Consider the following 24,639-nt stretch of genomic DNA (forward strand, 5'->3'; position numbering starts at 1 on the left):
GTGTATACCTTTCCACAGTTACACCTTCATTGGATTTCTTTCCACAATCCCTTGGGTGTAGTCATTCTTTTCTTCAGCTCTTTGTATTGCTTCTAGAACTCTCTGAAAGGCTGGTTTTGTGGACATGAATTCCATCAGCCTATTTATGTCATGGAAGATTTTTCTTTCCCCTTCGAATATAATAGACATTTTGGCTCGGTCTAGTAGTCTGGGTTGGCATCTGTGGTCATTTAAAACCGGGAATACTTTGGTCCAGTCTCTTTTGGCTTTCATAGTTTGCACCAAAAAATCAGCTGTAATCCTAATGGGTTTTCCTTTGTATGTGACTTGTTGTTTATCTTTCGCAGCTTTCAGAATTGTCTCTTTGTTTCATACGTGTAGTGTTTTTACTATGATGTGCCATGGAGAGTTTCTTTTCTGGTCCTGTCTGTTTGGTGTTCTATATCCCTCTTGTATTTGTATGGGCGTGCCTTTATTTAATTTTGGAAATTTTCTTCCATGATTTTGTTGAAGATCTGGTCCATGCCATTATCTTGGGATTCTTCTTCCTGTATGCCTATGATTTGTAAGTTTGGTCTTTTTATGGTGTCCCACAATTCCTGCATATTCCATTCTTGTGCTTTCTTAAATTTGTCATAATCTTTGCTTGAGTGGTCTAGTTTGTCCACTTTGTCTTCCAGTCTTGATACTCTGTTTTCCATTTCGTTCATCCTATTGCTGAGGCTTTCTCCTGTCCTTTCTAATTGGCTTACTGAATGTTTCACTTCCTTCTTCATTTCAGCCTGAGTAGTCGTCAATATTTCTAGCTCTTTTCTGAATTCATTCAGAAGTTTATCCCTATCATACTCTGTTTTCCATTTCATTCATCCTATTGGTGAGGTTTTCACCTGTTTTTTCTAATTGGCTTACTGTGTGTTTCACTTCCTTCTTCATTTCAGCCTGAGTATTCTCCAATATTTCTCTTTTCTGAATTCATTCAGAAGTGTATCCCTATCTTCCTTCAGTTCTTTGATTTCTTTGTTTGTGTGTTCTTTAAATTCACTGAATTCTTTTTTTAGGTTTATAATTGTTCTTTTGAGTTCCATATCCTGCATTATCTCTAGTGGGTTCTCATTGTACTCCTGTAGAAAACTATTGGTATTTGGTGGGGACATGTCATTTTGTTTTTTCATGTTATTATTTTTTCTCTGTGATTTTGACATGTGAATTTCTTTCGCAGTTTCTGATTCTTGTTTGAGACTCAAGCCTTCAAGTTTAGGTCTGCTTCTTTTTGTGAACTTTATGTGTCTTTGTGGCTTACTTTTTGGGCATGAAAAGCTGGTTCCTCTATGCTTTGTGTTGTCTGTTTTAATTTTATATTGGAGTGGCCAGATTGCTTTTGTCTTCAGGAGTTCTCACAGTGGACCAAATCAGATGAGGATCAGATACTCTCAGGCTTTCTCCTAAGGTCTGGATCCCTCCAGGAACGATTTTAGCCTCAGGAATTTGGGTGGACTGGCCTGGGAGCTTGGCCCAGGAAAGATGCTGGTCTAGGGTAGCTGGTGACCGTGCCACCCAGAGATGCAAAGGAAGATGGGGGTGGGAGGCGGCCCCAAGGGCCCCTGGGGACTGCACTGAGGAGCTGGGTTGGTCTGGATGCAAAGGACCAGGAACAGGAAAGGACAGCCGCTGTGTCCAGGAAAGAGGCTGGTGGGTAGTGGGGACCCAGCGAGGCAGACCGAGGTGAGGGCAGGGCCAGGCCCAGAGCGCCCCTGGGAACCCGAGAAAAAACTGAGTTGCTCTGGATGCACAGCATCAGTAAGAAGCAGTGGTGGTTCCCCAGGTGTCTGGGGCACCAATTCAAGTAGTGGGACAGGACCCAGGCTAGGAGGAGAGACCCAGCGGAGATGGGAGGGTGAGTGAGGCTGGGGGAGTCAAGGCGTGGAGGGCCCTATCGACTTACCCCATGAAGAGAGAAGCTTGCAGGTCAGAGAGAGGCCTGCTGGTTCTTCAGGCAAGGGAAGCAGAGTGGAATAAATTCCCTTCTTAAAAGACAAAACAATGGTGGCCCTTAAGCAACTTTTTCTCCCTCCTAATTTAGGGAGGATCAGTTATTTTTAAAAATAACTAACTAATATTAGTTATAAAATATAATTCAGCAGTTCAAAGTGCCTGCCACCTTGAACTTATTTTTATGCAAGGTGAGAATGTGAATTTAATTTAATTTTTCTACCTGTAGAAATCCAGTTTTCCCAGCAACACTTGTTATAAATGCTGTCTTTTCTCCAATGTCTGTTTTTGACACCTTTGTCAAAAATTAGATGGTATTAAAGCATAAGTAAGAAACTAGGCTAGAATTTGGTACTAGAACATAGGCTATTGTAGTGATGGACCTGACCTTATGTGTCTGGGAGGTTTTAAGAGGTACAGTCTTGCTGGAGGAAGCAAATCACTGGGGGCGGCTTTAAGAGTCCTTTAGCCTTGCTAGATAGCACCCCTGCCCCCTTCCTCTCGCCTGCCTGAAGATGTGATCACTTGGCTTCCTGCTATAGCCACCTCTGCTGCCATATCTCCTTTGTCATTATGGACTCTCCCCTGGAAGCACAAGTGCAAATAAACTCTTTCTTCTATAAGTTACGTTGGTCATGGTGCCTATTACAGCAACAAAAAAGCCACTACTACAGAAGGTGGTACTAGGACAGTGGGGTGTTGCTGTGAAGAGCCTGATCATGTGGGTTTTTGGAGGAATGTGGGCTTTGGAAGTTTGGACTTGAAAAGTGGTTGACTGCTGTAAGTGGAGCTTGACAGGCCATTCTAGTAGAAGCCTGAAGAAAGTAGTGCTGAGAACAAAGTAGTTCCAGAGGGAAATAAAGACTTAGCACCTGGAATGTTTTGGCAAAGCATCTGGCTGCCATTTACCCACAACCTAAGAGTTTGCCCGAGGCTAGGTTGAAAAGTAATTGACTAATTTCTTTTTTTTTTTTTTGTCTTTTTGAGACAGGGTCTCCTTATAGCCCCAGCTGTCCTGGAACTCACAATGTCGACCAGGCTGGCCTTGAACTCACAAAGATCCTCCTGTCTCTGCCTCCCAAGTGCTGTAATTAAAGGCGTGTTCTACCACGCCCAGCCATGGACTAATTTCTTTGGGGAGGAAAGGGTTTATTTTATCTTACATCTTCCACTTCACAGTTGATATCTGAAGGAACTCAGGGCAGGAGCCTGGAGGCAGGAGCTGAAGCACAGGCCATGGAGGAACTCTTCTAAGTGGCTTGCTCCTCTGGCCTGTGCTCAGCCTGCTTTCTTATTCAACCCAGGGTCTGCCCAGGGGTGGCACTGCCCATAGTGGTGCCCTCCCACATCACTCAGTAATAAAAAATTTGCCCCAGAGACATGGCCAATGGAGGAGATTCCTCAGCTCTTTTTACCCAGGTGTGTCAGGTTGACAAGTGAAACTGTGCAGCAGTGGCGGCTGGGTGTTTGGGTTTGTTTCTAGGTCCTATGTTCTACTCCACTGTTTTACATGTCTGCTTTGGTGCCAGTGTGGCAGTGCTTGTGTTGCTGTGGCTCTGTAATGTGATTTGAGATTTGGCTTTGTTACACTCCCAGCATTGCTCTTGCTGTAAGGATTGCTTTGGCTATTCTGTGTCTTGTGTTTCCGTATGGGTTTCAGATGGTTTCTTTCTAGTTCTGTGAAAAATCCCATGAGGATTTTAACTGTGTTCTGCAGTGCTGTTTGGTCAATAGTTTGTGCTTGTCTTGGAATGTCCTTATTTCTCCGGCAATTTTAGAAGATAACTCTGTTCAGTGTAGCAGTCTGGGTTGGCAGTTCACCCCTTTCAGGACTTGACATATATCATCTGTGCTTTCCTGCCTTCTGGGGTTGCTGATGAGAGATCTGAGGTTATTCTGATTTATTTTCCTTTATGAACGAGCTGGCAATTTCTCTTACAGCTCTTAATATTTTTCTTTGCTTTGTAGTTTTGAAATCTGGACTATACTGTGTCATGGAGAGATTCTGCTCTGGTCATGTGAATTTATTGCTCAAAATGCATCTTGTGTCTGGATGTTTTATTTCTGAAGATTTGGGAAACTGTTTTTAGATTATTTTTAAAAAATATTTTATTTTTATTTTGTGTGTTTAAGTGTATTGCCTGTATTTATTTATATAGGTGTACCTGTGTTGTGCAATGCCCACAGAGGTTGGAAGAGGGTATCGGATTCCCTGGAACTGAAGTTATGGACAGTTGTTAGTTACCATGTGGGGACTGGGAATTGAACCCGGGCCCTCTATAAGAGCAACCAGTGTTCTAAATGCAGAGCCATCTCTCCAGCCCCAGTTTGGGAAATTTTATGTTATGATTTCATTGAATAGAACCTCTATGCCTTTAGTATTTATCTTGGCTCCTTCTTCTCCCTCTCACAGATTCTTAGGGTTGCCCTGTTATTGTATCCCAGAGTTCTTAGACATTGTGGTCATACTCGTTTCCTTTTCTGACCTTACTGATATCTGTGCATAGTATTTCCTTGACCATATCCTCTGTCCCTGATAGTTTTCCTTGTGGTTGGTAGAGTCTGTTGACTAATGTTTTGAGGTTTTCAATTTTGGACGACATTTCTACTTGTTTTTTGATAGTTTTTTTTTCACAATCACAATCTCCTTTCTGAATTTTGTTTTTGTTTTATTGAGTTTTTTTGTCCATGTGCTTGATTTTCTGAACAATTTTTCTGACTTTTTTTTTTCTTTTCTTTTCTTTTTTTTTAAATGTCACTGGCTTTCCTCATCTTGAATTGAATTCGTCTGCTTCTTTGTATCCTCTTTCAGGGCATTGATCATTTTTACCAGAAAAGTTTGAAATCTTTGCCTGGAATTTTACCTATTTCAGTAACTTTGATTTCAGTTGTTGCAGAAATAGAATCTTTTTTCTTTTTTTTCTGGTCTTTTTGAGATAGGGTTTACTTGTAGCCCCCAGCTGGCCTGGAACTTCCTATGTAGGTCAGGCTGGTCTTGATCTCATGGGGATCCACCTGCCTCGGCCTCCCAGGTGTTGGGACTAAGGGTAGTGTGCCACCATGCCCCGTTTAAGAATTAGAATATTTTGGAGTGTTTTAGTTGCCTTGCTTTTCCATGTTTCTTGTGTTTCTGTGTTACAGTCTGTGAGTCTATTGCTTTAGATCTCTCTTCTGGTTTTATTGTGGATCTTCTGACTGAGCATTATTCTCTTGAAGACTTGCTGCCACTTGACAAGGAGAGAACTGCGGAGACAGCAACAGACCACATGAGCTGTAGAAATGCACTTAAACTCAGCTGCAGCTCACATGAGCAGGGACCACAAAACTAAAAGTGGGAAACTACTGTAGAATGTGCTCTGAAGTTAAAAGTTATTTAGGGTTAGTATAAAAATTATAAATGAAGGAGTTGGGTAAATGGGAGAAGCAGGTTAAAAGAAGAATGTTCTGGAAGAGAAGAAAAAGAGGATTAGATTAGAAAAAATAAGAAAGAGAAGATAATACTGAGGAAATACCTCAGTTGATGAAGGGCTTACTGAGTAAGCATGATCTCAGTTTGATCTCAGAACATTTTTTTTTAAAGACAGGGTCTCCTTGTGGCTCCAGGTGGCCTGGAACTCATTGTGTAGACCAGGCTGGCCTCAACCTTACGGAGATTCACTTGTCCCCACCTCTCAAGTGCTGGGATTAAAGGTAGGCACTACCATGCTGGTGATCCCCAGAATTTATAAAAAAGCCAGGCATAATTGTGTGAATTTGAAATCCCAGGGCTAGGGAGTGGAGATAGGTGGATCCGTGGGACTTTCTGGCCAACCAGCCTGACCTCATAGGTGAGTCCTAGGTCAGTGAGACCCCCTATTTGAAAAAACAAGGCTGAATGCACCTGAGGAATGACAACTGCACACATAACACACATGTGTATGTGCTCCCATACACTTGTGCATGTGTACTGGTAAACACATGCACACATACACACAAAAGAAAACAAAAGAATTTCCCAATAATAAAAAATTTAAAACCAAATTTAGATAAATGTAAGGAGGAAAAACCTAAAAGTATTTAGGAAATAATGTAAAGTCAAAATATTACTAAATATAGAAAGGCAAAAAGGTGAAAATACTGGGAAAAAAGAAAAATAAACCAAAAAATAAATGAGGATGATAATGTCCATAGGCAGAGGTGGTGCTGCACACCAACCGTCCCATGCTTGGGAGGTGGAGGCAGGAGGGCCAGCAAGCAGGCTGGGGACATTTTGGGGTATTTACGACTGTCTTACAAAAGCAAAAGCAACAACAAAGAAAGGGAAAATAAATTGCCCAATTATTTTTAAAAGCATGTGAAAACTGGAACTGAAGAGTTGACTCAGTGGTTAAGTGGTTACTCTTGTAGAGGACGTGGGTTCAGTTCCCAGCTCACGTGGTGACTAACATCTGTCCTATAACTCCTGTTCCAGGGGATCTGATGCCCTCTTCTGACCTCTGTGGGCATTGTGTGACACGGGCGCACTTATATACATGTAGGCACTCATATACATTAAAAGAAAAAGTGTAAACAAAATTGGATGAATGTATGAAGGAGAATAACAGAAAACATAAAGATTTTCAAAAATCCACTAAAGGACCAGTGGGAAGGCTCAGTGGGTAAAAATGCATGAAGCAAGCATGATGACCTTAGTTCAATACTGGGAAACACAGTGGAACATGAGTCCTGAAAGTTCTTCTTTGACCTCCACACACATTGGCATATGCCTGTATCACATATGCATCATATATACACAATAAACAAAAATTTAAGGAGTGGAGAGATGGTTTAGTGGTTAAGAGCACTGGCTACTCTTCTAGAGGACCTGGGTTCAGTTCCCAGCACCTACATCGTGGCTAATACCTGTCTGTAACTCCAGTCCCAGGGTATCCAACACCCTCTTCTAGTCTCCATGGACATTGCATTTACATGGTGTTTTTATACACATGCAAGCAAAACATTAATTCACATAGAAAAATCAAAAAGTTAAAAAGAATGATTGTTTAAAAAAATACAGCTGGGCATGGTGACGCACGCTTTTAATCCCAGCACTTGAGAGGTGGGGACAAGTGGATCTTGTGAGTAGAGGCAAGTGGATCTCTGTGAGTTCAAGGCCAGCCTGGTCTACATAGCAAGTTCTAGGCCAGCTGGGGCTACAGGGAGACCCTGTCTCCAAAAAGACCAAAAAAATGGAATAAAGTAAAAAAAAAAAAAAAAGGAGGGGCGAATAAAAAGGGATCATACGCATAAAATAAAAGAAAGGATAAGGTGCTGGAGCAGCTCCTTTTTGGGTCCTCAAAACTTGGAGACTTCCAGTGTATGCATGGAAGTGGGGAAGGTCAGTTGAACCTCCAGGTTTTTGTCTTTCCTGTGGTTTGTGCTGTTGCTAAGCCTGTATTGGACAAGTGTCTGTTTTCTGATAGAGTTTCTATCACTGTGGCAGCTCTCCTTTGCATACTAGAGAGACATCTTTGCTTTCCAGACTGGGCTGTGCAAGATCTCACCCTCTGACACTCCTCAGTTTGTGTCCGTTGGGTGGCTAACGTTTTAGTTGGTGGTGTCTTCCAAGCATGTTGGAAGAGGTACTGAGATGAGTGAATCAGAGGTTCTGCCTTCCTACTGAGTATCAATCACCCAGCTCACTGGATACAGCTGTGGATATTAAGTATTCCTCTGGGAAGTCAGAGCTCTGGGGCTACATAGCAGTGAACAACGGAAAGGTGGCTCCAGAGGTTGATTTACCCTTTGTACTTGGGCTCAAAGCTATCAAACTCCAGTGGATGAGATCTGCTCCCTCTACCAAGCATGGGGTCTGTTTCTTCCTAAGTTTATGTCTGCCTGAGTTAGTTTCCTGGCACCTGCACCCTTTGGCTTGTCAGCATCTGGCCTCCCTGCTCTCCACAATTACCTTCCTGGGCCTTCTTGCAAGAACAGTGACAGTTCAAATTGATGCTCCCTGACCTGTGGTTGTTCCTGCACCTCAGACCCCCAGAGTAGCTCATTTTTTTTTTAACAATAGGCTCTCTTTCAAGATGGTGCCGGTGCTGTCCTCTAGGTCTCAAGAGTGAGAAAATGGGATTTCCATTCAGTGTTGACCCTGCCACAGTAGGAGTCACTGTCTCAACAAAATCTGTGATTGGGCTAGAGGCTTTTTGAGGGCAATAGGTTTTTCCTCAGGGTAGGAAAACCCTTTAACCTGGCTCACTTTTCAGGAGTTTACACACCCCAGAGCACATGGAATTAGTGTTGGATCTACTTACAGGTGAATTTCCTGTCCTTTTTTCCTGTCCTTTATGGGTATCCTTTCATTTCCTTTGTAAACTCCTGAAGCCCCTTGTATTTTTTCTTATTCTGACCCTTTCAGCTCCTAGTCTGCCTTCTTACACAGACACTAGTTTTGACATTTTGTTGCTTTCAAAATGTTTTGCTCTAATTAAAATGATTATCTGGCTGGTGATACACTGATAGACTACTTGTTTCCGATGTATGAGGCCCTGGGTTCAGCATCAAAACAAAACAGAAAACAAACACCAAAAAATCTATAGCAACAAAAAATAAAACATGAACACCAAAAGAGGCACTAATATTCTAGTCTGGGCAGTTATACAAGTTATTCTGTTGTGTAAATGACTCAGAATAAGTGTGGGGTCTGGAGCTTAGGATTCATGATAGTTATGATACACACTGTGCCGTTTTATACCACAGATCCTGCTGTTTTCCATCCTAGATAAGTGCTGGTTTGAGTGCTTAGGAGGAAACTGTTTTGTTCTTCTAGGAGATGACCCTTTGCCAGATTAATGTGGTAGACAGCTATGTTGATATATGTTTTATAAGCTAGAAAAAAACAACACTTTTGTTCTGATACTTTTCTAAAGTAGAATTTAAAATCTTCAGAATTGGAACTGTATTTTGGAGTCTGAGAAGTATTGTTTACATGAGTACATATAAAAAAATCATAGCTTTTGGTCTATGTTTATAGAAGATGTGGAAATAAAACAAGTTTATTTTCTAACAGCACAATGTGGCTTCCAATGATGTTAAATGTCAGTTCAAAAACAAGCCTCATTTAAAAACATCTTAAGCTCAACACTTCCCTCTAGTGGACAAAAGAAAAACTCTCAATTTCAAGTGCTGTGCTATGATTCTATGGCATATCGCATTTTCTGTTGCAGGGTAACTTTTGGTTTGGTTAGAAAATAAATTTTGGGACAAAGAATGTGAATTTAGATATATTTGGGCAGAAGCAAATTAATCTTAGGTGTTTTATAACACATCCCAGACTTGGATTATAGTGATAAGACATATATTAATACCGAACACTTAAGAGCCCAGGGATTAATATGACCAGCCAGTGCCAATGATGTAACCAACACCTACCACATATACCACTGTAGTGTTTGTTATACTCACTTCAGATTTAAAAACAAACAAAAAGGGGCTGGAGAGATGGCTCAGTGGCTAAGAGCACTAGATGCTTTTACAGAGGACCCAGGTTTGGTTCCCAGCACCCACGTGGTGACTAACACCTGTTTGTAACTTCAGTTCTAGGGATCTGATTCCCTCTTCTGGTCTTCATAGTCATTTCACACACATGGTACACTTACAGAGATGCACACTAAACACACACATAAAATAAGAATAAATAAAAAAATGGAAAAATAAAAATAATAAATATAAAACCAAACAAATGGTTAAATCATTGAAGACTATTTTTAATCACTGCTCCAACCCTCCATTATCATGTCCCACAGCATTAGCACCATTCTAAACTTGGCATTTAGGTTTGCCTGTATACTTTGACAACCATTTATTTATTTTTTTATCATTTTATGTCTTTTACTTTTACATATATAAGTGGAACACTATGCAATATGTATATTTGTCTAGTTTTTTTGTTTTCTGAGACTTAGCCAAGTTAATAAAATATCTAACTAACTCAATTTGACTGTTTTATAATTTTATCCTGTGTATATATTATAGTCAATTTAAGCTGTGCTTGACTGAGAATTAAGGTATTTCCAAGTGTAAATTATGATGCTTCCATGTGTGTAAAACATTTCATGCAGGTATGTGTTTAGCATATATACTACTACTAACAGTCTTGTATAGTTACTTTCTATGAGTTAAAATATACACTTGTAGAGAAATGTGTGGGGCCCAAGGCTTAGGGAGCTCAGGGACTCAGGAAAACTCTCCCAGAGTTTGTATAAACCGTGAATAATTACTGAGATTACTGAAGCAGAGGAGACGCTCTCTGTGGAACTGCCCGAAAGTTGGGCAGGTTGTTTCAGAGATGTAGCTTTTGTGAGATGTTACCCTGCTGAGGTAGGCTTTTCAGTCATGAAGCTGCCTGAAAGTCATCCATGCTCCCATAACTGATCCCGGTATTTATCAGTTCACCAAGCTAGACTTGCATGGATTTGTTTCTTTGGTCTGTTGTTGGTACCCTGTCTGGAGCAAATAGATGTTTGTTCACATCTCCCCAGGACAGATCATACAGCAGACATGTGAAGGGCTTTATAAGTTCAATGAAATACTTAATAAAATATCAATGACAGAGTCAGGTGTGATAGTACATGGTTATAATCCCAGCACTTGGGAGGTGGAGGCAGAAGGATCAGGAAGGAGATCAAGGCCCTGTCTCAGACAAACAAGCATACAGACAAACACTAATGAAAATTTTCACAGAACTAGAAATAAATCCTACAATTTTTATGGAACCACACACAAAAAAACTGTATAGTCAAAGCATTCTCTTTAAAAAATTTATTTCTATTTTTTGTATATGAGTATATTGCCTGAATGTAAGTAAATGCACCTGTGTTGAACAATGCCAGCGGAGGCCAGAAGAAGGCGTTGGATCCCCTGGAACTGGAGTTACATACAGACAATTGTTAGAAGCCAGGTGGGTGCTGGGAACTGAACTCAGATCCTCTGTAAGAGAAGCCAGTGCTCTTAGCCTCTGAGCCATCTCTCCAGTCCCAGTCAAAGCATTCTTACACAGCAAGAACAAAACAGGAGACATTATCCTACTTGACATTTTCCTTTGTAATTTGTTTTTGTTAATGCCCTGCTTTTCCTCTGTTCCCTTGTACCCTTCTACCTCCAGTAGTTAACTTTCCACTGGGAACAGTATGTTCTAAGCACAAAGATCCTGTATGGGCAACTGACCTCATTAAGAATTGAAAGAAGAGTTTAACAATGATAAATTTGAACTAGAGTATCTGAGGCAACTGCTCATAATTCTTGTGCACCAACTGGCACGTCTATATCTACCCATTTATCTACCTATCTAATCTATTTAGGTGTGACGTTATACAGTTTACATATTATATAAGTTCACTTATGTCATCTGTATGGTGAAAACACAGACTCTAACGATAAACTAAAACTAGCAAAAATTGTATGAGGTACATTTTCCAGAGTTAAAAAAATTGAAAAAGGAAAATATTTATATAGAAAAATTAGCTATAGTAAAACTAACAGATACGTTAAAAACTGACAGTGGTCAGACCTACATACAATATGATGTTTGCTTGCACTGATGAAAGCCTTACATTTTATAAAATTTACTTCTGACACCACAGGCTAGCAAATAAAAAACCCAGTGCCAAGAATGGATTTCCTCTTTTGGAGTTGTTGACTAATTACTCTACAGGGCGGGGTCCTGTAGAACCTTAAACTGTGTTAGCTGTTGCCATTGGTTAGTTATAAGGACTTGATGGAAAGACCCAGTTGTTGAAGACACTACATGGAGAAATCAAGCCAGTTCTAACATCAAAGCTTCATCTCTACAGGCTAGTTTCATAGTGCTGGAAGATGCAATGCATGTTACCAGAAGAGAAACACCATCAACAGCCTAACCCAGCTTCGAACCTTGTGAGCTACAGTAAAAACTGGCCTGAGATATGCCCACTGGTGCAACAGTGGCACTAATATGGGAGTGACCAACCACTCTTTGATTGAATTTAAGACCTGTTTTACAAGATGGAGCCCATACCCAGTACTGTTATCAGGGTCAAGAACCTATGGCTAGACAGGTCACAGGCCATAGGGGAGAACCTAACTGCTTTTATGCTACTAAATAGACATACTATTAAACAGACTCCAAATGACTTATCCCTGTACCTGTAGATCAGTGGCTCTCTCAGCCCCCAATCAGAGAGGCTTCTTTTTGCTAGTAGATGGCAATTAACCCAGAGACCCACAACTTGTCAACATGCAGAGAATACGAAGCTGCAGAGTGCTCACTAAATGGAATACCTAAATCACACCCTCTCCTCCCAAGTTTCAGGGATCATTGTGGAAGAGGGGGTGAAAAGATCTAAGAGCCAAGGGTGAGGTATGAATACAAGGAAACTATTTCCTGGACACAACAGGCAGTTGAACATATGAACCCACAGTGCTTTGTGACAGCATGTACAAGACCTGCATAAACCCAAGAAAGACAAAAGCCCAGCATGGGTAGGGGGAGGTGGGCAAGAAGCCTCAACCCTAGCTGAGGGACTATTGGCGATTAATAGCTGCTGAAATGAAATGAATATTCTTGGCTCATTAAGAGTATAAAAGATAAGAGAGAAACTTAATTCATGCCTGATTGATGCAAATCAAGTCAGGGTTTACTGGTTGGAGCTCACCTGGGCATTACTGTGTGGTGTAGATGCAGGCGGCTTCTGATTCTAGTTCTCAATATGTCTGCAACATAACGCGTAGTATTTGAATGTAGAATTCTCTCTCAGTTCTCCTGGGAATTTGCTTTTGCTTCTCTCCTATGTTAGATTTTCTTTTACCTGAATTCTGTGCCTTTTCCTCTGATTTGTTTCCCTTATTTTGGCAGAGCATTTCCTCTAGTAGTTTCCATAGTAAGCGGTGAGTGACAAGTAAGTTCTTTCAGACCATGAATAAGTTACCAAACTGTTATTCAATTCTCAGACCTAATTGACAGTTTTTTCAATATATATTTTTATTGAATTTTTGTGCATTTCATTCAATATATAAATCATATTTAGACCCCCCCACCTATCTGCACCCCAACCCTCCCTTCCCCACCAGATTGAATGATTCTGTTATATATGTTAAGGTCTACTAATTGAAGTTTTTGCTGGCTATGTGCTATTGTTTGAATACGGTTTGTTACTTCTGAAAACTTATGTTCACATTGGATCCCAAGCATGTGTATTCCATAGTATATGCACGGAAGTCACACATCTTTTGGGAGTGAATTCTTTACTTCTTCTTTGTTCAGAGTCTTTCTGTACTGTGTAATCCAGGTTGCCTGGTCCATGAACTTCTGAGCAATTCTCCTGTCTCTGCTCCCCGTGCCACCTTAGGAGTGCTGGGATTGCAGATGTGTGATACCACATCTGACTTTTTTACATGGGTTCTGGGAACTGAACTTGGGTTGTCAGACTTGCATTTAAGCTTCTAGTTTATCCTATTAGTTTTCTAGCTTCTTTGTATTCTATCTTTATTGGCGATATCTATAACCCAGTTGCTTTTTATTACGTTTTAGTATCTGGTTTAAATCATTGTTTTTATTACTACTATCTTTTCTCTAAACAGTGTTAGGGATTATAAGTCAAAGAGAAGACTGTGCACTAAAAAGATACACATAAAACAAAGTAAACAAAAATAACTGGAAAAAGGAATCCTAAAAGATGAAAAAAATCCCCATAATGTTGAAACACATAAATGACAAATCATATGACCTTTCTGAAAGCTCATACCTCCTTAATAGCAGAAAACAAGCATAATGAAAGGCTGCAATGCTGAGGAAAGAATTCAGAAGTCTACTTTTGAAAGTTATTTTGTTTTTTATGTGTATGTTTGCTTACATGTATGTATGTCCACCATGTACATGCCTGCTACCTTCAGAGAACTAGAATTACAGATGGTTGTGAGCTGCCATGTGGGTCCTAGACACTGAACCTGAGTCCTCTGCAAGAGCAGCAAGTATCCTTAACCATTGAGCCATCTCTTCAGCACCTCATAAGCCTATTTCTAAAAATAATCAGTGAGTTAAAAGAGAATTCAGAGAAGCAGATGAATGAGGTAAGGATGTCAGTTTGAGTCCTGGATACGAATGTGGATGGGAAGTTCAGTAACATGGAAGAGAAATTTAGCAAGGAAACTGAGATTCTGAAAAAAAAAAAAAGAGATTGGAAATGAAAGACTGAATAAATCAAATGAGACATATAAGTATAGCACATCAGCAATAGATTAGATCAAGCAAAAGACAGTATTGGGGCTGGAGATAAGGTCAAGATATATTACAAAGAGCAAGAAAGAAAAATAGTTAATAAAGCATGATTGCAACTTTCAATAACTTTGGGACATTCTTGTCACCCAGAAGACAAGCCAACCAGTCCTAATGAAAAAAAGACCAGCATTCTCCCCTGCAGAACGAACCCATAGATATCACAAGCTTTAAGTCCAGTTGGGAGATTTGGTCTGACAGCTAGTTTCCTGCATGATGGTGGTTTTCTCTTGTCTGAGGATTGAGCCCTCAAGTAAACACTACTCTTTAAGAAGATCCTCAAAGAAAACCAGAAGATATATGTATCCCAACAGATGTGCAAATGGCAACACAAAAACAGAAAACACACACAAAAATCAAGGCAACATGACTACTCCAAGAGATCATAGCTCCTCGATAACTGAATCCAAAGATACAGAAATGGTTGAAATGTTGGACAAAGAATTGAAGTCCTAGTGGTAAAATTCGATGAGAATCCAAATACACAGATGAATAAAGTAAGGAAGTTAATTCAGGACCTTGATAAGCATATGAGCAACATGGATGAGAAGTCCAGTGAGGAAACTGAGATTTGTTTTGCTTTATATTTTGAGACAGGGTCTCATGTAGATCAGGCTGGTCTTGAATTTGTTTTGTAGCCAAGTATGACCTTGAACTTCTGACCCCTTGCCTTCTCTTTCTGAATGTCTGGATTGCAGCTATGCACCACCACAGTCAGTGGTGTATGGTGCTGGGGATGAAACCCAGGACAAACACTGCCAACTGAGCTGTGTCCTTGGTCTGCAGCTTGAGATCCTGACAATTAAAAACAAGCAGAAGTGCTAGAAATGAAAAAACCCAATGAATCAAATGAAAAAGCTCCTCAGAGAGCACCACCAGTAGAAGAGGTGAGAGAGAATATTGGGAATGGAGGACACGGTCAGAGGACTTTTACATTCAGACATTAATAAAGAGAAAAGTTAAGTATGACCACAACATTTTATTTTGAGAACTTTTTTTTATTGAGCTTTTAAAATTTCATTCATTTCCCACTCACATCCAGACCCCCTCCCCCATCCATGCCTCCCCCCATCCCTCCACTGAACCCTATGTACTCTGCCATACATGCTGAGTCCTATTTATTCAGGTGTTTGTACCCAAATGTCCTTCAGTGTAAATGCGTCCACTGGAGTCTAGTCAGCCCATCCAGTGGAAGTCATACTCTCCCTCACCCAGCAGCAACCAGTCTCAAATGGTTCTCAATCTAGTGCTGGCCTGCAACCTATTTCTCATCTCCCCTTAGGGCCCTTGTTTAATTGAGCTGACATGGATCTGCTGCTGCAGGTGGAGGAAGCCTCTACCTCTTTATGTTCATGAACCAGCCCTGGCTTTTACAATCTTTTCACTGCCTGAGCCGTGGGCAGGTGAGGTTCCATATAGGAGTCCCGTCCTGTACTCTACAGTCTCTTATTCTCCAAAACTTCGCCAGTTGTGGCCTTTTGTGTGTATTGCACTCTGATGTACAAGGAAGCCTCACTGGTGAGAGTTGAGGGGTGCCTTAGCCCTCTCTCTACCCCTTATTCCACTGTGTTCCATGAGCCTTGGTTGTAGAGATTCGACTGCAGTTGTGTATGACCACAACTTTTTAACAATTATGGGGCATGATCCAGAGGCCAGACTTAAGGAATCCATGTGGTACAAGAAAGTGCTAAAAATCAAACTGTAGGTACAGAAAACCTATTTAATGGGATTATAGTAGAAAATTCCACAAATCTAAGGAAATGGACATCTAACCAAAGAAGCCGTTAGGACCTTAAAAAATGAACATGGCCAGAAGAGAATCTCTCTCTCCATGATACATAATGGTTAAAATGCTAGGATTGTATAGTAAAGAGACACTATTAAAAGCTGCAAGAGAAAAATGCTAATTCACTTACAAAGGCAACCCCATCAAAATAACATCAGACCTGTCAGCAGAAACTCTAAAAGTCAGGAAAGTATGGAATGGTATATTGTAAGCACTGAAAGAAAATAACTGCTGACTGAGATTACTATATCCAACAAAGTTATCTTTTAAAATTGAAGGAGAGATAGGCTTTTAAGGACAAGTACAAACTACATCTCATTCTGTACAAAAATCAATAAGAAAATAAACCAAAGGCTTCAATGTAATATTTGAAAATTGGAAACTGCTGGAAGTAAACAGTAATAGGCATAAGATACAGACATAGGCAGACTTTCCGAATAGGACCCTCGCAGCCCGGGCTATAACAGCCAGAATTTTTAAATGAGATTGCTTGAAATAAGAAACTTTTGAAAAATAATTATAGGACAAAGCCTACAGAATGGGAGAAAATATTTTCCAGGTATACATAACTCAGTGTTATAATAGAGATAGCCAGTATATAAAAAAATATTCCCTCAGGGGCTGGAGAGATGGCTCAGCAGTTAAGAACACTGGTTGTTCTTGCAGAAGACCCAGGTTCGAATCCCAGCTCCCACATGGCAGCTAACAACTGTCCGTAATTCCAGTCCCAGGGTCCCCAACAGCCTCTTCTGACCTCTGCAGGCATTGCACGACATGGGTGCACTTACCCACATACAGACAATACATGCATATACCTAAAATAAAAATAATAAATAAAATTAAAAAAAAAATCCCTGCCAGGCATAATGGTGCGCATCTTTAATCCTAGCACTCGGAGGCAGAGGCAGAGGCGGGTGAATCTCTGTGAGATTCAGGCTAGCTTGGCCTACATAGTGAATTCCAGGCTAGCTAGGGGCTACAGGAAGGTTCTGTCTCAAAAAAAAAAAAAAAAAAAATCCCCTGTATTAAATACTAAAACCTCAAATAATATAAGTAATAAATGGGTAATTGAAATGAACAGACAATTCTCTAAAGGTAAATGCAAACGGCCAATAAGTATGTGAAAAAAAGTGCATTGTTTGTAGCGATCAGGGAAACGCAAATTAATGATATGTTGGGATTCTTTCTTACCCAGGCAGAATGGTTACCATTAAGAAAGAAAACAAAGGCTGAAGAGAATGTGGGAAAAAGAACTTTTATAAATGGTTGGTGTGAGTATATGTTAGTGCTTTATTGTGGAAATCAGAATGGAAATTCCAGATTAAGCTAAAAATGGAAGTACCATTTAATCCAGCTGGGACTGTGCCCAGAGGAATCTAAGTCAGTGTACTACAGTGGTACCTTCACATCCATGTTTGTTGTAGTATTAACAGTAGCCAAGTTAGGAAATCAGCCTTGATGTCCATTAACAGATGATTGGATAAAGAAAGTGCGGTATACATACACATTCAGCTATAAAGAAGAATGAAATTACAGCATTTGCAAGAAGATAATTCAGCTAAGTGCAGTAAGCCAAACTTAGACAAATATTACATATTTTTTCTCATGTGGAATATTGATTTTTAAAAATACATGTTAATGACATGGAAGTATAAGGGGTACTATTTGGTAAGAAGAAGGGGACAGCCAGAGGGAAATGGAGGACAAGAGAAGGCAGTGAGTGTATGTGACATACTTGCATGAAAAAGTCACAACGAAGCCCCTCATTTTGTATAATAAATATCTGCTAATAAAAGGCATGTAATGTACCAGTGACCTTGAATTGATATTCTTGCCATTAACTGATTGAAGGAGCAATACTAATGTAGATGAGGGTATCTTATATGTGTGTGGTGCTTAATGTTCTTAAAAGTGCTTTTGCATGTGAAAGTGGTACTTTCCAGACAGTAGTTTTGATAGAGAATTGTATTTTAGAATTATGTACTCAGATTCCAATGCTATTTTTTGAGTGTCCAGAAATTCCTGGTATTTGGGTGGAAAGTGGTGGTACAGGGAGTGGTCTGAGAGGCCATTGAGGATGGAGTCCTTCCTCAGGTCAGCTTTGGGTGTCGCCTACCCTTTCTCTGGTAACCCTAGAAATAGAAACATCAGCTGTGTCCTTCCTTAGGAGTTAAAATACCATATAAAAAGATACCAGGGCTTTGTTGAGGCCTCTTAGGGAAAAGCTGCTTCTTGCTGGTCAAAAGAATGGAATCTACTTTTGGCTCTGGGTGGAGACATGGCATTCTGATTTGTTCCAAAGATTAGAACATTATATAGTATTTTCTCCTCCCTTAAGAGATAAAATACAGTTGGGCCTGTTGATCATCTGGCTAGTAGACCACCTCACAGGAAATATGGTTCACTTGAAGACATGCTAAGTAGATGGAAGAAAAATTATGTCTTTAATGAGAGAATGGATTTATCCTTCTCAGAAGTCCCTCCTTGGCTTCCTTCAAAAGGCACTGCTAGGCCTATTTGCCTTTTGAGTTCTAACTCAAAAACGCACAGCTTTCCTTTCTTTCTGCTCTTCTTTTGGATACTGGCCAAAAGCCTGCATGCTTTCCAGATTCTCTGGGGTTGGCCGCTCTCCCTGAAGACCTCCACCATGCAGCTGCTTGTCAACCTCCATTGCCTAGCTCACTAGCTTGCTTGACCGCTAACTCAAAGAAGCATGACTTTCTCTTTTCTGTCACCCTCTTCTCAGTAGCTGCTAAGATTTATGCCTTGCCTGCCATGTTGTTTTTTCTGAAACTCTGATAAGATTGTCCTTGAACTTCCTTCTGAGTCTATTTAAAGTTTTTTTTTTTTTTTAATCTGTGGGACTAAAGAACCCCTAAAAGGGAATCCTGATTTCCCCAGCAGCAGCAGTACTTTCTAAAACAAGGGTCTTTGATAAAGAATTATACACCCAGATTCCAATAGTAATTTTAAGTGGCCATGAATTCTTGGAAATGTGTGTGTGTCTGTGTGTGTGTCCATGTCCATGTAAGTTGGTGAGGGAAAGGTAGAAAGACGGATCCCTTAAAGGCTTGAGTTAAGAATGATGATTCTAGGTTAGTTATTATGGTATTACCTTTGATACACATGTGAATTTTGTTTTATCCTCCAATAATGATTTCTGAGTTTAGTTGGAAAAAGAAACAAATATTTAAATAGATTACTCATAATTATTTTCTTTGAATAGTACAATATTTGAAAACCGCTTGAAAATTGAAGAAATAAAATGCAGCCACCTAGTGGATATAACTTTAAGAGCAATATCCAATAGTTTAAGTACCATGAGCTCAAATAAATATCTCTCAAGGGTCATTAGTAGGTGTTCAAGGTGATCAGCTCTTATCACACAAAGGGACCATATTCATTTGTCTTACTAAACACTTAAAATTTTAAAGACAGAAGAAAATACACATGACAGTTGAACTGTAACATTATAGAAAGACTCTCAGAAGTCATTTGAACTAGCAGAATATTCTACTGTCCTATACATAATTTTAGTTGCAATATTTATTAAGATTTATTAAATTATAATACCTCAGCAGTGTTTAAAAACATTGGGGAAAACCTCTCTGGCCTGTGAAAGTTAATCTGTTGTTAAACTGAAATACAGATTTACTTAGTGCCTTCTGTAGAGGAACTTTTAGTTATTGATGGCTTGCAAACTTTATTGAATCCAAAATGATTATTTTCCAGGAGCAAGATAATGCTGTACAAAGCATGCAGAAAAAAGTAGAGCAATTAGAAGCAGAGCATATGGACTGCTCTGACCTTTTACAGCGGCAAACAACTGAACTTGAATTTAGCACTCAAAGAGAAGAACGTCTTAGAAAAGAATTTGAGGTATGGCTTATCAGTTTTTATAGCTTATGTGTGTTATTCATGCAGTGATTTAAGGCTATAGAACATTTTAAGTCAGAAAAAATGTGCAGCTAACTTTAGTGTCACTTATTTGGCTTCTTTGAAAACATATATCTGAATATTTTTCATTTTCTCTCTAATTTTTAAAAGCTTGCACTTTTTTACATTTATTTATTTGTGTTTGTATGTATGTATGTAATTGTAGTGTCACAGAGCACATGTGGAGATCAGAGCATAACTTGCAGGAGTTGGTTCTCTCCTCCCACCATGTGATTTCTGGGGAATCAAACTCAGGTCGTCATGCTTGGTAGCAAGCACCTTTACCTGCTGGGTCATCTCGCAGACTGTATGTGCTCATTTAAAAAAAAATTTACTATTTTTAGTTTATGTGTATGAGTTGCCTGCGTGTATGTGAGTGCACCCATGTCATGCAATGCCGCGGAGGTCAGAAGAGGGCTTCGGATTCCCCTGGAACTGGAGTTAAGGACAGTTCCTAGCCGCCATGTGGGTGCTGGGAATTGAACCTGGGTCCTCTGCAAGAGCAGTCAGTGCTCTTAACCTCTGAGCCATCTCTGTATGTGCTCAGTTTTAAACAGGTAATACGGACTATTTGGAAAGTTTGGGAATAATTGTTTACATTTTGAGGTTTAGGAATCAACACTGGAAAAAGTTTGGTATAAACAAGTGTTAAATGATACGAGTAATATAAAACTCTACTTTTGTAATTTGAATGATTTTTACTAACAAGTTTTGTGGAAAGCTTTAAGGTACAACTTTAAACGAGAAAAGAGCATGAATTTACAAATGAAAAATATGACTTTATGATTGAACAACACAAAATTAATCTTGAGAGAAGTGTAATTGTTTAATCAATTTGTCTTATTTTTAAAATTAAAATTTATTTATTTTTATTTAATGTGTAAGAGTATTTTGCCTGCATGTACGTAGGTGCACCCATGTAGATCATAAAAGAGGAATTATTGGACTGGTTTACACAATAGAGGCTGGGTAATCCGACAGTGAGTGTCTGCACATTGGAGAGGCAGTGAACCATGTTACCAATTCAAGAAGTAGGACACCTCAGCACCAAATCCAGAGTTAAATCCAAGAAGCTATAGCGAGAGTCTCTGGTATCGAGTCCTTGTTGAAAGGCTGTAGAAACTGGAGTGTGATCATGGGCCTCAGCTGTGGCAGACAAGGTCGCTTGGAAAAGAAATGGACTTGAAGGCTGGGGTTCTGTCTTCCTCTGATCTGCCTTCCTCATCTGGGCAGCCTGCCTGTTTAAATGTGCCACCCCATTCAGGGAAAGTCCTTTCTTCCAAGTCCCTCTCTCACATGCCAATCTTTCTTTGAAATGCTCCCACAAACACACAGGTAAATTTCACCAGTCCTCGGTAGCTCTTAACCAAGTCAAGCTGATAACTAAGACCTACTAACGTACCCACTAATTCTATTTATACCCATGAGAATGATACCATATTCACATAAAAATTTATACATGCATGTTCATTGTAGCACTGTTACTAGCAGTCAAAATGTGGAAATAACACAAATGTCCACTGACTAATGTATATATACACAAAATGTGGAGTATGATGGAATATTACGGTCATAAGGAACAGAGTAATGCTTCATGTCTGGGCTTTGCAACCATTATGCAACCTTCTCTCCAGCCCCATAATCTCATTTCTTTCAGTCACTCTTTAACTTCATACAAAATTACATTATTTGGGGGCTGGAGAGATGGCTCAGTGGTTAAGAGCACTGACTGCTCTTGCAAAGGATCTGGGTTCAAATCCCAGTACCCACATGGCGGCTAACAACCATTTGTGTACCTCCAGTTCCAGGGGATCCAGTGCCTTCTTCTGACCTCTGTGAGCATTTCACAACATGGGTGCACTTACGCACATGCAGGCAATGCAGTCATAAAAAATAAAAATAAAATGAATAATATATATATATATATATATATATGAAAAATGAGATTATACCCTAAGTTATATTTTAAACTTTTCACTTGTTCAGCATCTTTTCTGGTCAATTCAAGAATGTATGAAAGCTAGGTATGGTGGCGCTTGCCTTTAATCCCAGCACTCGGGAGGCAGAGGCAGGCGGATCTCTGTGAGTTCAAGACCAGCCTGGTCTACATAGTGAGTTCCAGGACAGCAGGGGCTACAAGGAGACTCTATCTCAAAAAGACCAAAAAAAAAAAAAAAAAAAGGATGTATGACAGTATATTATATATTTAAAAAATATTACATTGGGAGAGATGGCTCAGTGGTTAAAAGCACTGATTGCTGTTGCAGAGGACTTGAGTTCAATTTCCAGCACCCACATGGTGGTTAACAACCATCTGTAGCTCTAGTTCCAGGGAATCTGGCACCTTTTTCTGACCTCTGAGGGCATTGCATGACACGGGTGCACTTACACACATGCAGGTAATACACTCATACACATAAGATAAAAAAATAAATAAAATATTCAAAAAATACTATATTGGGGGCTGGAGAGATGGCTCAGTGGTTAAAAGCACTGACTTCTCTTGCAGAGGACCCAGGTTTGATTCTCAACACCCACATGGCAGCTAACAACCATCTGTAACTTCACTTCCGGGGATCCAGCACCTTCTTCTGACCTCCGTGGGCATTGCAAGACATGGGTACACTTACACACATGCAGGCAATACTCATATACATAAAATTAAAAAAAAATTAAAAATACTGTATGGTTTTATATGGCTTGTTAAAGATAGAGCTAATGCTCTGAATGTTAGAATAAAACCATCATGTCATGATGCTATAAAACCCTATGATTGCCGGCCGTGGTGGCGCATGCCTTTAATCCTAGCACTCGGGAGGCAGAGGCAGGCGGATCTCTGTGAGTTCAAGGCCAGCCTGGTCTACATAGTGAGTTCCAGGACAGCTGGGGCTACAGGGAGACCCTGCTTCAAAAAAACAAAAAAACAACAACAACAAAAAAAACAAACCCTATGATCACCTTTAAAAAAATTTAATTGCTCTGTAGTCATGAAGAAGTAGTAGGTAGTAGTGGGTTTATGTTGCTCATTTTATTTATTTTAAAAAATATTTACTTATTTTATGTGTATAAGTGTTTGCTTGCATGTAGGTATGTGTGCCATGTGTGTGCCTGGTGCCTGTGAAAACCAGAAGAGAGTGTTGAATCCCCTGGAACTGGAGTTACAGACAGTTGAGTTGCTGCATGGGTGCTGGGAACGGAACCCAGGTTCTCTGCAAGAGCAGTAAATGTTCTTAATCTCTGAGCTACCTCTCCATCTCCCTCTTTATTTTTATTTTTTCTTTTTGGTCTTTTTGAGAGAGGGTCTCCCTGTAGCCCCCAGCTGTCCTGGAACTCACTATGTAGACCAGGCTGGCCTTGAACTCACAGAGATCCGCCTGCCTCTGCCTCCTTAGATTAAAGGCATGCACCACCATGCTCGGCTATTTTTCTTTAATTTTTAAATTACATTTATTTATTTGTGAGTTTGTGTGTATATGTGTGGGCATGCATGTGCCATGGTGTATGTACTGGAATACAACTTGTAGAGAATTTGGTTTTCTCCTTCCTTCATGTAGGTCCCAAGGATCAAACTCAGCTTGTCAGGTTTGGCCTGGGCCTTTACTTGCTGAGTCATCTTACTAGCCCTTGTTGCTAACTTTTGGTTAGCCAGTTTTGACTCACTTGAGAACAAGTTTATTGCCCCAAGTTTAAGATGTATTTTGTGAATATTTTCTATTGATTTTTTTTCCTGTGAAGTATTTAACTACTGTGATATCTTTTTTTATTGACTAATGTTATAGATCTACAATTATTCTAGAATGACATTCTATGGTTTTTCTTAGTTACTTGGTGTGTTATTCACTTTCTTTTTGTCACTGTGTGTAAAGTACGTGAAAGAAGCAACTTTAGAGAGAAAGTATTTACTTAGGTTATGGGTTAAGGTGAGATCATGGCAGGGAAAGCATGGTACTGGGAGTGGCTCTGGCTGTGGCAGGGAGTTTGAGGTGGCTGATTGCATGTCGCATCAGCTCAGTGGTCAGGAAGCAGAGGGAACTGGAAGAAACCAGGCTGGGCTATAGTGTATAGTGTTCAGAGTCCCAGCCTCCATGAAGGCTTATAGCCCCCAAACAGGGCAGCCTGCTGGGGCACAATCTCCTTTCCCTCCCCTCCCCTCCCCTCCCCTTCCCTCCCCTTCCCTTCCCTTCCCTTTTTCCCTTCCTTTCCTCTTCCGTTTTTAAATTTTATTTTGGTCTTTGGAGACAGGTTTTACTATGTAGTCCTGGCTGGCCTGGAACTTCCTCTGTACCGGCTGGCCTGGAACTTGTGATTCTCTTTGTCTCTGCCAGAGAGAGAGAGAGAGAGTGAGAGTGAGTTGTGGGCCTGCACTTACACAGTGTACATGTGGGAGTCAGAGGACAACTTAGAGGAATTGGTTCTTTCTACCTTGTGGGTTCTGGAGATTAAGCTCAGGTTGTCCAGCCTGGTGGCAAACACCTTTTCCCACTGAGGCGTCTTCCCCACCCCACAGTCTTTATTTTCCTTCTATTATAAAATATGGGGCAGGTGCTATCTACTCATCTACTTTTTTTTTTTGTATTTACATATCTTTAAAATTTTTTGAAATAAATATATTTTGTATTAGCTGTTTGACCAGATGTGACATAATGAATGAAAA

General features: G+C 40.1%; 1 protein-coding gene across 2 annotated transcripts in view; it reads left to right on the top strand.

Annotated features, from left to right (window-relative positions):
- The window catches only part of Ccdc171 (coiled-coil domain containing 171), a 484,039-nt gene that overhangs the window by 66,175 nt on the left and 393,225 nt on the right, over positions 1-24,639 (top strand). For both annotated transcript variants that reach the window (XM_029565763.1, XM_029565764.1), the window contains exon 7: positions 19,782-19,928. In XM_029565763.1, coding sequence (XP_029421623.1) covers positions 19,782-19,928 — 147 coding nt within the window. The remainder of the gene's footprint in view (positions 1-19,781; positions 19,929-24,639) is intronic.

This window comes from Nannospalax galili, unplaced genomic scaffold, assembly GCF_000622305.1.
Source record: "Nannospalax galili isolate Female #2095 unplaced genomic scaffold, S.galili_v1.0 scaffold98, whole genome shotgun sequence".
Classification (NCBI taxonomy): domain Eukaryota; kingdom Metazoa; phylum Chordata; class Mammalia; order Rodentia; family Spalacidae; genus Nannospalax; species Nannospalax galili.